This window comes from Macaca nemestrina, chromosome 16 (assembly GCF_043159975.1).
Source record: "Macaca nemestrina isolate mMacNem1 chromosome 16, mMacNem.hap1, whole genome shotgun sequence".
Lineage (NCBI taxonomy): Eukaryota > Metazoa > Chordata > Mammalia > Primates > Cercopithecidae > Macaca > Macaca nemestrina.
In genome coordinates this window covers 93,788,348-93,803,119 of record NC_092140.1, presented here as the reverse complement: position 1 = coordinate 93,803,119, position 14,772 = coordinate 93,788,348, and the positions used below count along the sequence as shown (strand labels likewise).

General features: G+C 35.4%; 1 protein-coding gene across 5 annotated transcripts in view; it reads left to right on the top strand.

Annotated features, from left to right (window-relative positions):
* LOC139359138 (PDS5 cohesin associated factor B) overlaps positions 1 to 14,772 on the top strand; it is a 189,756-nt gene that overhangs the window by 64,830 nt on the left and 110,154 nt on the right. For all 5 annotated transcript variants that reach the window (XM_071081479.1, XM_071081480.1, XM_071081481.1 and 2 more), the window contains exons 4-7: positions 5,356 to 5,442; positions 5,552 to 5,649; positions 6,280 to 6,406; positions 14,512 to 14,592. In XM_071081479.1, the coding sequence (XP_070937580.1) occupies positions 5,356 to 5,442; positions 5,552 to 5,649; positions 6,280 to 6,406; positions 14,512 to 14,592 (393 nt within the window). The remainder of the gene's footprint in view (positions 1 to 5,355; positions 5,443 to 5,551; positions 5,650 to 6,279; positions 6,407 to 14,511; positions 14,593 to 14,772) is intronic.

Below are 14,772 nucleotides of genomic sequence, written 5' to 3'. Positions count from 1 at the left end.
GAAGGGGAATAGCACGAGTAATCTTTTTAGGAAAATGCTGGTAGAAAACATGAAGTAATTGGAATCGTGCAAAAGATACTGAATGTTTATAAGTCAGGTCAGGTAGGAATTAAAAACAGCAACAATAAAAGATAATTGTGGAGGCCGGGTGTGGTGGCTCACACCTGTAATCCCAGTACTTTGGGAAGCTGAAGTAGGTGGATCACCTGAGGTCAGGAGTTGGAAACCAGCCTGACCAACATGGTGAAACCTTGTCTCTACTCACAATACAAAGATTAGCCAGGTGTGGTGGCACATGCGTGTAACCCCAGCTGCTGTGGAGGCTGAGACAGGAGAATCACTTGAACCTGGGAGGTGGAGGATGCAGTGATTGTGCCACTGCACTCCAGTCTGGCCGACACAGCGAGACTCTCAGAAAGAAAAAAAAAATTGTGGAAACTATGGATTAGAAAATGAGTCCATAGAAAGATTATTAATCCACAGTGTGAAAAAATGGCAGACAATTTATGTTTATTTCACTTAATAAGTCTTGCTGTTACTTATGTGTCAGGAGCTGGATTTACAGTGGTGAAAAAACCCAGGCATGGTTCTTAGACTCATGGAGTTCTTGATAATTGAAGTGAGGAATGTGCTTATTTGATCAAATCTACCAAAATTCAGGTAGAGAATGTGCAACCTGTTTTGGGCATGCTTGTTTTAAATTTTGATTGGTAAAAGAATCTTAGGATGAGGGAGGTAGAGGGCAATATTTGTCATTTAAAGGTGGAATTGAATTGTAAGATTGGCTGGTCCATGTAATTGTATATCCAGGTACTAGCTTGATTTCTAAATGTGAATTTCTCATATGGAGATGCTTAATCGGTTTAAGGAATGATTCCATTTGTTTGATGGTGGCTGTGGCTTTCCCGTACTAGATGTCTTGTTGGCATTCTCATGAGGAGGAAGTCTAACTTGCCTCTCTTGGGGATCTTTCAGTTTGCATAATCAAGGACCTATTTCAGGGCTTTGGGGGTAACGAAAAGTTCTCCCTAAAGAATAGCTACATATCTGTTCTGTTTGTAACGGGACAATTTATGAAAAGACTGTAAAAGAGCTGAAATTAGGGTCTTTTTGCATTATTCCCTAGCTGAAAAATTGTAAGTATTTGGTTTTTCTTATGAATTTTTGAGTCTTATTCTAAATGCTTCTTTTTTCTTTTTGGAGGACAGTACTTAAAAATTATTGACTTTGAGGGTGCTTTCTAAATATTTAGGAGATTTCACTTCGTTTTGATCAGCGTCAGGTTCATATATATGTGTATGTATTTTGTCTATAGTAGTGTTGTATGCATGTTAGAAAATTGTGATATTTGAGCCTTACTTTTCCACTTTCAGTTTGTTGTTGTCATCAGCAAACCCCTTTTATACAGTTGGCTTCATGTTTAGGCAGTAATTGGTGAGGTTATAAGTGACTGTTGTCTTTCCGTCGCCACATAGAGTCCATATGGCATGTATACTCTTTCAGCAATCCAGCAAGGGTTCATTCATAGAGAACATATTTTCCACAGTATTGCTATTAAAGTAACTTGTTTTAAGTAATCTTTTTTTTTTTTTTTTTAATTTTATTTTAGGTTCAAGGGTACATTTGCAGGTTTGTTATGTAGGTAAATTGCATGTCATGAGGGTTTGGTGTACAGATTATTTTGTCACCCAGGTATAAGTATGGTTCCCCATAGGTAGTTTTCCGATCCTCACCCTCCTACCACCCTCCACCCTCAAGAAGATGCTGGTGTCTATTCTCTTCTTTGTGTTCATATGTACTGAATGTTTAGTTCCCAATGATAAATGAGAACATGCGCTATTTGGTTTTCTCTTCCTGTGTTTGTTTGCTTAGGATAATGGCTTCCAGTGGCATCCATGTTGCTGCACAGGACATGATCTCATTCTTTTTTATGGCTGTATAATATTCCATGGTGTATATGGAATATTTTCTTTATCTATTCTACTGTTGATTGGCATTTAGGTTGATTCCATGTCTTTACTATTGTGAATACTGCTGCTATGAACATACGCATACATGTGTCTTTATGGTAGAATGATTTATATTCCTTTGGGTATATACCCAATAATGGGGTTGCTGGGTCAAATGGTAGTTCTGTTTTCAGTTCTTTGAGAAATTGCCAAACTGTTTTCCACAATGGCTGAACTAATTTATATTCCCACCAGTAATGTATCAGCATTCCCTTTTCTCTGCAACCTTGTTAGCATCTGTTTTTTTTTTTTTTTTTTTTTTTTTTTACTTTTTATCTATAGTCATTCTGACTGGTGTGAGATGATACCTCATTGTGGTTTTGATTTGCATTTCTCTAATCAGTGATGTTGAGCAGTTTTTCATATGCACGTTGGCCATACGTATATCTTCTTTTGAAAAATGTCTCTTCATGTTCTTTTCCCTCTTTTTTTTTTTTTTTTTTTTTGACGGAGTTTTGCACTGCTGCTCAGGCTGGAGTGCAGTGGTGCAATCTTGGCTCACTGCAACCTCTGTCTCTCAGGTTCAAGTGATTCTACTACCTCAGCCTCCCCAGTAATTTTTATCACCGGCGCCCATCACCACGCCCGGCTAATTTTTGTATTAGTAGAGTGGTTTTACCACGTTGACCGGGCTGGTCTCAAACTCCTGACCTTGTGATCTGCCCACCTCGGCCTCCCAAAGTACTGGGATTACGGGCGTGAGCCACCACGTCCGGCCTGCCTTCTTTTTAATGGGGTTGTTTTTTGCTTGTTAAATGTTTAAGTTCTTTATACATTCTTAGTATTAGACCTTTGTTTGATGTATGGTTTGCAAATATTTTCTCCCACTCTGTAGGTTGTCTCTTAACTGTTTTGCTGTACAGAAGCTTTTTAGTTTAATTAGGTCTCATTTGTCAATTTTTGTTTTTGTTGCAGTTGATTTTGGCATCTTCATCATGGAATCTTTGCCAGGTCTTATGTCCAGAATGGTGTTTCCTAGGTTATCTTCCAGGGTTTTTATAGTTTAAGGTTTTACATTTAAGTCTTTAATCCATCATGAGTTGATTTTTGTATATGGTTTGAGGAAAGGGTCCAGTTTCAGTCTTCTGCATATGACTAGCTAGTTATCCCAGCACCATTTATTGAATAGGGAGTCCTTTCCTCATTGCTTGTTTTTGTGGTTTTGTTGAGGATCAGATGGTTGTAGGTGTGCAGCATTATTTCTGGACTTTCTATTATGTTCCATTGTTCTGTGTGTCTGTTTTTGTACCAGTACCATGCTGTTTTGGTTAGTATAGCCTTGTAGTATACTTTAAAGTTGGGTAATGTGATGTCTCCAGCTTTGTTTTTTTTTTCTTTTTTTTTTTTGCTTAGGATTGCCTTGGCTGTTTGGGGTCCTTTTTGGTTCCACAGACATTTTAAAATGGTTTTTTTCTAATTTTGTGAAGAATGTCCTTGGTAGTTTGATAGGAATAGCTTTTCATTTAGTAAATTGCTCTTTGGACAGCCTGGCCTTTTTAGTAATATTGATTCTTCCTATCCATGAACATGGAATTATTTTCCATTTGTTTGTGTCATCTGTGGTTTCTTTGAGCAGTGTTTTGTAATTCTTTTTGTGGAGATCTTTCAGCACCCTGGGTTGCTGTATTCCTAGGTATTCTTTTTGTAGCTATTGTGAATGGAATTGTGTTGTGTGTGTGTGTGTGTGTATTTTTTCTTTTTTTTTAAGACAGAGTCTGGCTGTGTCACCCGGGCTGGAGTGCAGTAGCACAATCTTGGCTCACTGCAATCTTTGCCTCCTGGGTACAAGCAATTCTCTTGTCTCAGCCTCCTGAGTAACTGGGACTACAAGCACATGCCACCATGCCTGGCTAATTTTTTTGTATTTTTAGTACAGATGGGGTTTTACCTTGTTGGCCAGGCTGGTCTTGAACTCCTGGGCTCAAGCCATCCACCCGCCTTGGCCTTCCAAAGTGCTGGGATTATAGGCTGAGCCACCGTGCCCAGCTGGTATTGTGTTCTTGATTTGGCTGTCAACTTCAACATATGTGGTCATCATTATGTGGTGAATCACATCTTAAAAGTTTGCGAAGATTGTTATGGCTTATTATGTGGTCAATTTTAGAGTATGTGCCATGTGCAGAAGAGAAGAATGTATATTCTGTTGTTTTGAATGGAGAGTTCTGTGGATGTCTGTTACGCCCGTTTGGTCAAATGCTGAGTTTAGGTCCTGAGTATCTTTGTTAGATGTCTGTCCCAATAATGTAATTCCGTCAGTGTAGTATTAAAGCCTCCCACTATTATTGTGTCATTATCTATGTCTCTTCATAAGTCTCTAAGAACTTGCTTTATGAATCTGTGTGTTCCTTTGTTGAATGCATATATTTTTAGGATAGTTAGGTTTTCTTGTTTAATTGAACCCTTTATCAATATGTAATGCTCTTCTTTATCATTATTGGTTTAAAGCCTGTTTTGTCTGAAATTAGAATAGCAACCCCTGCTTTTTTCTGTTTTCTGTTTGCTTGTTAGATTTTTCTCCATCGCTTTATTTTGACCCTATCAGTGTTGTTGTATATGAAATGAGTCTCTTGTAGACAGCATACAGTTGGGCCTTGCTTCTTTAACCAACTGACCACAGTGCATCTTTTAATTGAGGCATTTAGTGTGTTTACATTCAAGGTTAATATTGGTATGTGCTCATTTGGTCTTGTCATCGTGTTGTTAGCTGGTTATTATGCAGACTTGATTGTGTGGTTGCTGTATACAAATGTAGATACAAATGCAGATATAGTAAATTAGTCAAAAATATGAGATGGGAATAGATTTAGAAAGATAGGGAAAAGCAAGTAATTACAATGATTAGTAGGAAGCTTGACAAATTGACTTCTAAGAGTCTGAGCTTCTCTGTGGTATCTATTGTATTGTCATTTGGCAATTACAAAAATTGTTTCCTAAACTGCTTTTGCTATTTAATTACCATATATATTTTGCTGTTCCAGGAAACCTGATCAGCTCTCAGTCATTACAACACTTTTTATTCTAAAAATAGCATAAATTTTAGCTGTCTCAGTTTTCAGGTCTATTTGTTTATCTTTTGTTGTAAGATGAAGTTTTTTGACTTTAAGATTATGGTAAATGATTTACTGTTTTCCTTTGAAGGATAGTAAGATATTTAATGTAAGATATTTAATGTTGTTCATACAGAGATGTACTTTAAAAAAATTTTAGCCAAATAAAAATTTTTTCTGGCTCTTTATAGTTTATTATGATATGTACACATGAGTGCTGAATAAACTCTAGGGATTTCATGGATATTTTCATTTAGTGTTCATAATCTGAATGGCACTTTGTCTTTTTTTTGTTTAAGGATATATTTATGTTTATAACAAGACAGTTGAAGGGGCTAGAGGATACAAAGAGCCCACAATTCAATAGGTATTTTTATTTACTTGAGGTAAGCAATATTTTGTATCTCGAGATGACATTTTAAACTGATTTTTTTTGTTTATATATTTTTACTAATCAAAATGTTTGACTTTCACTTTTTTACCTCTTATTTTTAGAACATTGCTTGGGTCAAGTCATATAACATATGCTTTGAGTTAGAAGATAGCAATGAAATTTTCACCCAGCTATACAGAACCTTATTTTCAGTTATAAAGTAAGTTTATTTTATTAAGTATGTAACATTAAAAAAAGATAACAAATTTTGAACATGTAGGTGAATCTGCATAAACTGTTATAATTAATATTAGAAGGCTAAGAGATGTAACTTTTAACACAACTTAAATTTATTTTTATACATGTTTCAAAAATGAATAGAGCTTGATTTTGTATTTATATGTAATTATTGGTTAGAGGAATGGCATAAGGCCAATGTAAAACTTTTTGGTTTGCATTATTTGTCTATAAAAAATACATACTGACTTCTTAATGCATGTGGCTATTTGAGCTTTTTGTGTATTCTTTAAAATTATTTACTAGAATTAACTTCAAAGCAATTCAATTTTCTGAATTTAAGGCAGAACTGAAGTTACTTTTGATGTAATTACTTTTGATTGTGAGACTGGTTAAAATTAGGGAAAAATAATTTAAGAAATGTAGCTTAAAAATACAATTTGTATACTATTGTATGATGTGGGAGAGAGGGAAGCTTTAAATGAATATACATAGAATTTTATTTAATATTTTAGTATTATTTTTGTGAAGCATAATGCTTGTCAGTATCATCTTGAGAGTAAATCCTGTATATCTCAGTTGTAATTGAAACAAAATCTGTTTTGAATTTCAGCAATGGCCACAATCAGAAAGTCCATATGCACATGGTAGACCTTATGAGCTCTATTATTTGTGAAGGTGATACAGTGTCTCAGGAGCTTTTGGATACAGTTTTAGTAAATCTGGTACCTGCTCATAAGGTGAGTAACAATATATACTGTAATGTGTCTAATGCCTATTAATAGTAAGGCTTAAAATTTGTGCTTAGGTTCTAAATATGGTTTATCCTGCTTTAACCTTTTAGAGAATCTATTGGTTTAGTTATATTAATACATATTTATTGTGTTTAATGTGTAATAAAAAGATACACTTAGTCACTAGTAAGAAATTGTAGATTTCATGTAATAACATATTTGTTTTGATTCAGTTGTGTATAGAGTGTATTTCAGGGAGTGAGTTAGTAGCTACTTAGATGCTGTTACATAACTTACTTGTCAGAAGTTGGAACCGAGTAGGGCCATAACTAAAAGATATGTAGATAGAGAGGACTGGTGAAATTTAAAGGGAAGTCTCTACTAAATGGGAGAGGAGTAATATGTTGGTGACAGTGTTTTTTGCCTGTGTGATGTTAAGATGTTATGTTTCTGTGTTTGTGTGTGTGTGTGTTTGTGTTTTGATTTTAGAAAATGACTGAATCTCCAGTTAGAAATACGGTTCTGTAATTTAGAAGGCTGTGGGTTAAGGAGAGGAGGACAGGAATCACCAGTGTAATTATCTGTGCAAATATAAGACCTCTCTGGCAAGATATAGTCTCAGTGTAGAGCTATGCAGGATTGACACAAATAATGCTTGAGTGAAAATGATTTCATAATTCAAAAATCAAACTCTTAAAGAAAACAGTGTCTGAATCCTGAAACTTAGCAGACACTACTAATAGCAAGATTAGAGCTCAGAAATTCAGATAATATATTTATTAAATAAAATTCACAGGTCCTGGTGTGCTGTGGGTTCCTAGTCAGCTGCCATCTTGCTCCTTTTCCCACCCCTCACTCCTTCCTGTTGCACCTTCTGAATGGAGCACACCATGTGCTGACTCTACCCAGACCAGCCTCACTTCTGCCTCTGGTGACCACAAGAAGGAAGGGGGAAGCTGGCAAGTAGATCTGCAGAGGCTTGTCCCATTGTCTCCTTCACCTTGGTGCCCACATCTAGTTATAATCCCTGTTAATCCATTTTTAAAAATCAGCCTGGGGCCCAGCTAGTGACTTCCCCTGGACAAACGAACACCTGTCCTGATGCCACAAACTCTACTGCCTGTGTGCTCAGGTGAGAAGACAGAGGTTATGAATCTAGCCACAGAATGCCCTAGGGAGGAAGGCTGAATTCCCAGGGAGAGACCTGCTAAGCCTTTCAAATGGGCTGTGCCTGACTGGACTCTCAGCCTAGCTCTCTGGAACCCTCATCGACTTGTCAACTGTGCCAAGACAAACCCTCCTAGACACAAATCCAGTATCTAGCTTGGCTTTCTGCACTGAGCAGCTGACTACCAGAGGCATCTGAGGTCTCCATCCATCCATTGTCATGGAGAAGACTGTTGGGGAAAATAAACCCACCCTTCCTGATTACACATTTTCTCTTTGGCCTTGTTGTGGGGAGAGGACCTGTAGGTACTTCCAGAAACTAGAATCGTAGGATCTAGTAAACCAAGTACTTACGGATTCAATCTTTGCTTAGTCCATTTAGCTTAGGGTGGAAATTTCTCAAGGCAATTACTATTTTGCAGCCCTTTGCATAACTTGCATAGCTCCTTGCAATTTAGTGAATGACACTGAATAAAACATTCTGACAAAATTTTTTAAAAAATTATAAATACTCTTGAAAGGATTAATGATAAAATGTTTAAGAGGTAAAGAACTAGACATATTAAAGGAGAAAATTAGTAGAAAAACTCATTAGGAATGAAAAATGGCTGGGTGCAGTAGCTCACACCTGTAATCCCAGCACTTTGGGAGACCAAGGCAAGTGGATCACCTGAGGCCAGGAGTTCAAGACCAGCCTAACCAACATGGTGAAACCCTGTCTCTTCTGAAATTACAAAAATTAGCCAGGCGTGGCAGTGTGCGCCTATAATCCCAGCTACTCAGGAGGCTGAGGCAGGAGAATTGCTTGAACCTGAGAGGCGGAGGTTAGAGTGAACCGAGATTGTGCCACTGCACACTCAAGCCTGGGTGACACAGTGAGACTCCGTCTCAAAAAAAAAAAAAGAAAGAAAAAGAAAAGGAAAAATGGCCACCGAAATAGAAACCTTGATTGAATTGTATGTAAAAGATATTTAGAGAACTGGGATAGATGTGAGGAAATTATACAGGCACAGTGAGATGAAACATGAAAGATAAGGTCTGACATATTTAATAGTGATTTCAGAATAACAAATAGAGAATTGAGAAGAGATGATATTCGAGTAGAAGTTAGCTTAAAATATTCTAGAATTGGTTAAAGCCATTAATTTATGGAATAGTGAGAAAAAGTACCATGACTAGAGTGAAAAAAAAAAAATAGAGGAAATCCCTGTCCAGGCCCATCCTGAAATTATGGAATACTGAAAGAGAAATCATGTATAAAGCACCCAGAAGGTAAAGGCATGGCCCTTACCAAGGAATGAAGGCTAAACTGACTGCTGACTTCTCACTTGCAGTGTTAGAGAATAAATGTAATCTTATGTAAAATACAGTGGTTTAATGGAATTAATAAGTGATATGATCCTGGGATAACCAGGAGCATTTGGAGCTATTAAATTTGAACTTTAAATGAACCATTTATGTTAAAATTTTAAGGATTATAATAAAAGGAAGAGTTACAGTAAATGTAAGTGGCCTATATTTACCATGTAAGACAGGTTCTCAGACTAGATTGAACATAATCTGGGTGGTTATTTTTACTAAGAAATAAAACCAAAATACGTTCACAAAAGGTCGAATATAAAAGGGTGGAAAAAGTACTTGCCAGGCAGGTGTAAACCAAAAGAAAACCAAGATAGCTTATATTAGACCTAGTAGTCTTTAATGGATAAAGAGGAGCTTTATATAATAAGAAAAGATTCAGTACTCAGGAAGATTTCTAAACTTCTATGCACACAGGCTCAAAATATATAAAACACAAAGTGAAAGAATTATGGACAGAAAGAAGCAAATTCACTACCTGTGTTCCGTTTTAACATGTGTTTTGGTGATTATAAATCAGGTAAACTGAGTTTATAAAAAGATTGAGGATTTCAAACACAAAACTGCTAATTTAATGACAAGCATTAACAAGAAGAAAATTCACTATTTGTGTTCCATTTTAACATGTATTTTAGTGATTATAAATCAGGTAAACTGAGTTTATAAAAATAGGATTTGAAACACAAAACCAGTAATTTAATAGCAAACATATAATCTGACAAAACATTGTCATAATGGCAGTTAAAATATTTAGAAAGGATAAGTGATACATATTAAAACTTGCAGGATACACTTTAAGTGTAACCTCATGGCTAAATGTCCATTTCAAGGAGTAATAAAAACGTTATGATAATAAATTATACAAGGAAGAAAATAGTGAAGAAATGAAATTAGTGAAATAGAAAACACATGACATTCCCTCAAAACCCAAAGTTAGTAATTTGAAAAATGTATAAATAAGCAAATGCTTGGAAATCTCGATCACAAAAAAGGAAATGGTATCTATGTATAGTTTTAGAATGAAATGAGAAACAGTGAACATGAAAAAGATCAAAAGACAATTCCATGAGGAATATTTTATGCTAACATATTTGAAATTAGAATAAATTCCTAGAAAATATAACCTGGGAAATTTGTCTTGAGAGAAAATCAAGACAAATAGCCTACAACCAATACTTTTAGTTGGTTTTAAAAACTCTGCCTATAAAACAAAGCTCTTTTTTTCAAACAACAATAGCAACGATAGCAGCAGCAAAAATAATAGCAGCAGAACTCAAACCAACAACAAAAGGATCTGTAAACCCATTACCAGGATTTTTCTATTGATCATTTAAGTGGCAAATATTCCTAACCTTCAGCACACTTCCAAATTATAGAAAGAAAGGACTACTCCATAACTCATTTTATGAGCAGAGAATAATCTTCCTAGGGAAACCAGGTGCAAGCCAAGCAAGAAAAAAAAAATAGGCTAATTGATTTCCAATATAAAATAGTAATTTCCAGAATGATTTAAAATACTATTGATAATCACCAAATTGGCTTTATTTTAGGAATACAAGGATGGAGTGACATTAAAAATGTTAGTGATAGACTAAGATATTTGTTTAATAGATCAAAGAGAAAGACAAATTTTAATAGATACAGAAAAAGATGGATACAATTCATTATAATTTATAACTTAGCAACTTTGAAATAGAACTTAAACTGATAAGGAGATAATGTATGTTACAGTATTTAATGGTGAAATGTTGAAGCATTCTCTTTGACGTGAGGAACATTGTAAAAATATTGCCTCTACTCAGGCAAAAAGGCAAACATGCTTTAAAAAAATTTGGTATTATTTATATTTATATATTTTGAAATATCAGTAGCTTTTGGGGTACAGGTGAGTTTTGGTTACATGGATGAATTGTATAGTGGTGAAATCTGAGCTTTTAGTGCCCGTCACCTGAGAAGTGTACATTGTACCCAGTGTGTACACAATGTGTTTATCTCTTGTCCCTTCTCCGCCTTCTGATTCCCTGTAGTCCATTATATCACTCTGTGTGCCTTTGTGTACCTATAGCTTAGCTCCCACTTATAAGTGAGAACATACAGTATTTGGTTTCCCATTCCTGAGTTGCCTCGCTTGGAATAATGGCCTCCAGCTCCATCCAAGTTGCTGCAAAAGACATTATTTCATTCTTTTTATCGCTGAGTAGTGTTTCATGGTGTATATATACCACATTTTCTTTATCCACTCATCAGTGGACAGTTAGATTGGTTCCATATCTTAAGCATGCTATTTTTAATCCGCATTATAGTAGGTGTATTACATTAGTGGAATAAGACAAGACAAATACAGTATACAAGGATTAGAAAGAAGAAACTAAACCGAAATGTGATTGTGCAGAAAACACAAAATGGTGTACAGACAAATTTATAGAAAATATAAGAACATTCTAGAAGGTTGTGAGACATAAGAAGATACAAAAACATAATTTCAAACATTTTTCATTTGTAACTTTAACAAAGATGTAAGGTACTTAGAAATTTAACCGTAATGGGTATCACCTTTATGTTGAAAATTGTTATAATTGACTGAAAAGCATAATAGAAAACCTACATATGTTGAGAGATTTACTGTTTATGGAAGGGGAGACTCAGTATCATAATGATGTCAGTCTTCTGCATACTGATCAATAATTCAATCAAAAATAGAAACCAAGGCCAGGCTCAGTGGCTCTCTCTCGTTATCCCAGCACTTTGGGAAGCCAAGGCGGGGGAATCACTTTGAGCTCAGGAGTTTGAGACCAGCCTGAACAACATGGCAAAACCCTGTCTCTATGAAAATTAGCTGGGGAAGTGACGCATGCCTGTAGTCCCAGCTACTTGGGAGGCTGAAGTGGGAGGATCGCTTGCAGGGAGGTCAAGGCTGCAGTGAGCCATGTTCACACCACTGCATTCCAGCCTGGGCAACCAAGTGAGACTCTGTCTCAAAAAAAAAAAAAGAAAGAAACCGATAACGTGCACTTGTGTGTAATTTGACAAGATGAATCTAACATTGACATGAAAGAGCAGATAACCAATAATAGCCAAACAGTTTTAAAGAAGAATAAGAAAACAGGGACCTAATCTTGACATTATTTTCATGTGCCCCTTTGGCCATAATCAGTCAGTGATAGACAAAGGGACATATGGAAATAATGGAGAATTTCTTAATAGAAGCATCCTTATATAGAAGCTGAGAGAGTGGGTATTACGTTATCAAAGAGGGAATAAGAAATTATTTAATGAATGGTTTTAGGACAGTTCAGCACTTATATGGAAAATAATAAAAATTAGATACTTCAGACCATACATAAGAATAAATTACAGGTGGCATAAAGGTCTAAATCTGAAAAGTATAATTTTAAAAATTTTGTTTGAAAATAAACATCTTAACCTCAAGATAGGAATGAATTTCTTAAAGATACAGAGAGCAACTCCGTATGAGAACAGCATTGATATATTTGATTACATTAAAAATAAAAGCTATTTGTGGTACCCAATATGTGGAATTGACCTGTGTCTATCAATGGATGAGTGTATAAAGAAAATGTGGTATATGTATACAATGGAATATTATTCCAGCCATAAAAAAATGAAATTATGTCATTTGCAGCAACATGGATGGAACTGGAGGTTATTTTGTAAAGTGATATAAAATGAGAACAGGAAGACAAGTACGTTTTCACTCATGTGGGGGCTAAAAAAAGGTCTCATGGAAGTAGAGAATAGAATGGTGGTTATCAGAGGTTGGGAAAGGAACTGGGGAGGGGAGGAATGAAGAGAAGTTAAGGAGTACAAAAATACACTTAGAAGGCATAGTTCTTTCTAGTTTTTTATTTTATTTTATTTTATTTTATTTTATTTTATTTTATTTATTTTTTTGAGGTGGAGTCTCACTATGTTGCCCAGGCTGGAGTGCAGTGGCACGATCTTGGCTCACTGCAACCTCTGCCTCCTGGGTTCAAGCAATTCTTCTGCCTCAGCCTCCCAAGTAGCTGGGATTATAGGCATCTGCCACCACGCCCGGCTCATTTTATTTTTATTGGAGACAGGGTTTCGCCATGTTGGTTAGCCTTGGTCTCGAACTCCTGGCCTCAGGTGATCCACCTGCCTCTGCCTCTCAAAGTGCTGGGATTACAGGTGTGAGCCACGGTGCCTGGCCTCTTTCTAGTATTTGATAGTACGGTAGGGAAATTATAGTTAACAATAATTTACATTTCAAAATAGCTAAAAGAGAAGATTTTAATGTTCCCAGGACAAAGAAAACATAAATATTTGAGGTGATGGATATATCAGGTACCTTGATTTGATTATTACTCAGTGTATACATGTATCAAAACAGCACATGTACCCCCAGAATAAGCACAGTTGTTACATACATATCAATTAAAAAAAAATGAAAAATGTCTCCATACTTTAAGACACCATAAATACTGTGAAAAGACAAATATAGACCAAGATATGTTATACATGTACAGACAGTTCCTGACTTAATGGTTTGACTTACTTTATGATGGGTTTATTGGGTTATTGAATGCATTTTGACTTACTATGGGTTTATTGAGATGTGACTTCACCATAAGTAGAGGAACATCTGTAATTGACGAAAGTTTAGTCCGTAGAGTCTATGGAGAAAATCTAAAAATAAATAAGAGCAAGACTAAACAGCCTAATTGAAAACTGGCCAAGATAGAATTTACAGAAAATTACTTCTCATTTACATAAGGAGACTTGTACAAGACATATAATGTCAGTGAATAGGAGAATCAGTAAAGAATCTGTAGTATATCATATCTAAACAGCAGTTAGTATGAATGAAATAATAAAATGCAAGCATTAAGGTAGGTAAATCTAAAAATATGCTGAGTAAAGAGTGTGAGTTTAAGGATATATACAGTGTTCCTGTTCTCTGGAATATGTTTAAACTGGAGTAGTGACTCCATTTTTTTCTTTACTTCCTTGTATCATTATTAAAGTCTCTGAGAAACATTTCTTCTTCTTATATTTTTTCTTGTTGTCTTCCCTCCATACTTTACATTTGTTGTATTTTCTGTTGTATCCTTCTACTTACTTGTGCTCTGAAATGTGTTTGAGTAATCTGCTTTCCTACAGCTGCTGAAAACTCCTTTGTCCTTCCCTGCCTACGGATCCCCATTGCTGCCCACACTAGAACATAGTTCATTCATTCTCTTAGGATGTTTTGGGTTTTTTTGGACCTGGAGTGGAACAACCTGTGTTTGTAATTAACTGATTTGATTTTGGGACTAGATCTAGAATGACTCTATCTAATAAGCGTTTATTGACCATTTCTATGTGGTTTACATTATGTTATGAACAAAATAGGAAGAGAATATAATTATCCTTACATGGATGGAATCTTAGATCCAGTAGGCCAGTTAGTCCTTAAAAAGAGAAGTGGTTTTGCCTTCTCTCTTTTATTCCAATTGAGTCTTAGTTTTTTCATTCATTTACTCAAGAGTAGCATTTTGAATACAGGTAATATTTTGCTTTTCATGTTAGAGATATATAATATAGATACTGTTTATATTTTTCAGAATTTAAACAAGCAAGCATATGATTTGGCAAAGGCTTTACTGAAGAGGACAGCTCAAGCTATTGAGCCATATATTACCAATGTAAGTCTTACTTATAATTGGTTGTCAGAAGGATTAAACCGAAAATTTAAAGACTTGCTAGAAGCAAAATCTCGTCAGATAGTATATAGTTTTAAAAACAACAAATTTGTGTTGTTTTAACCCTTAAGTAATATATTTTCTTTCTCCTTCTTAAAATTATTCTTGCTTAATATTTTTTGG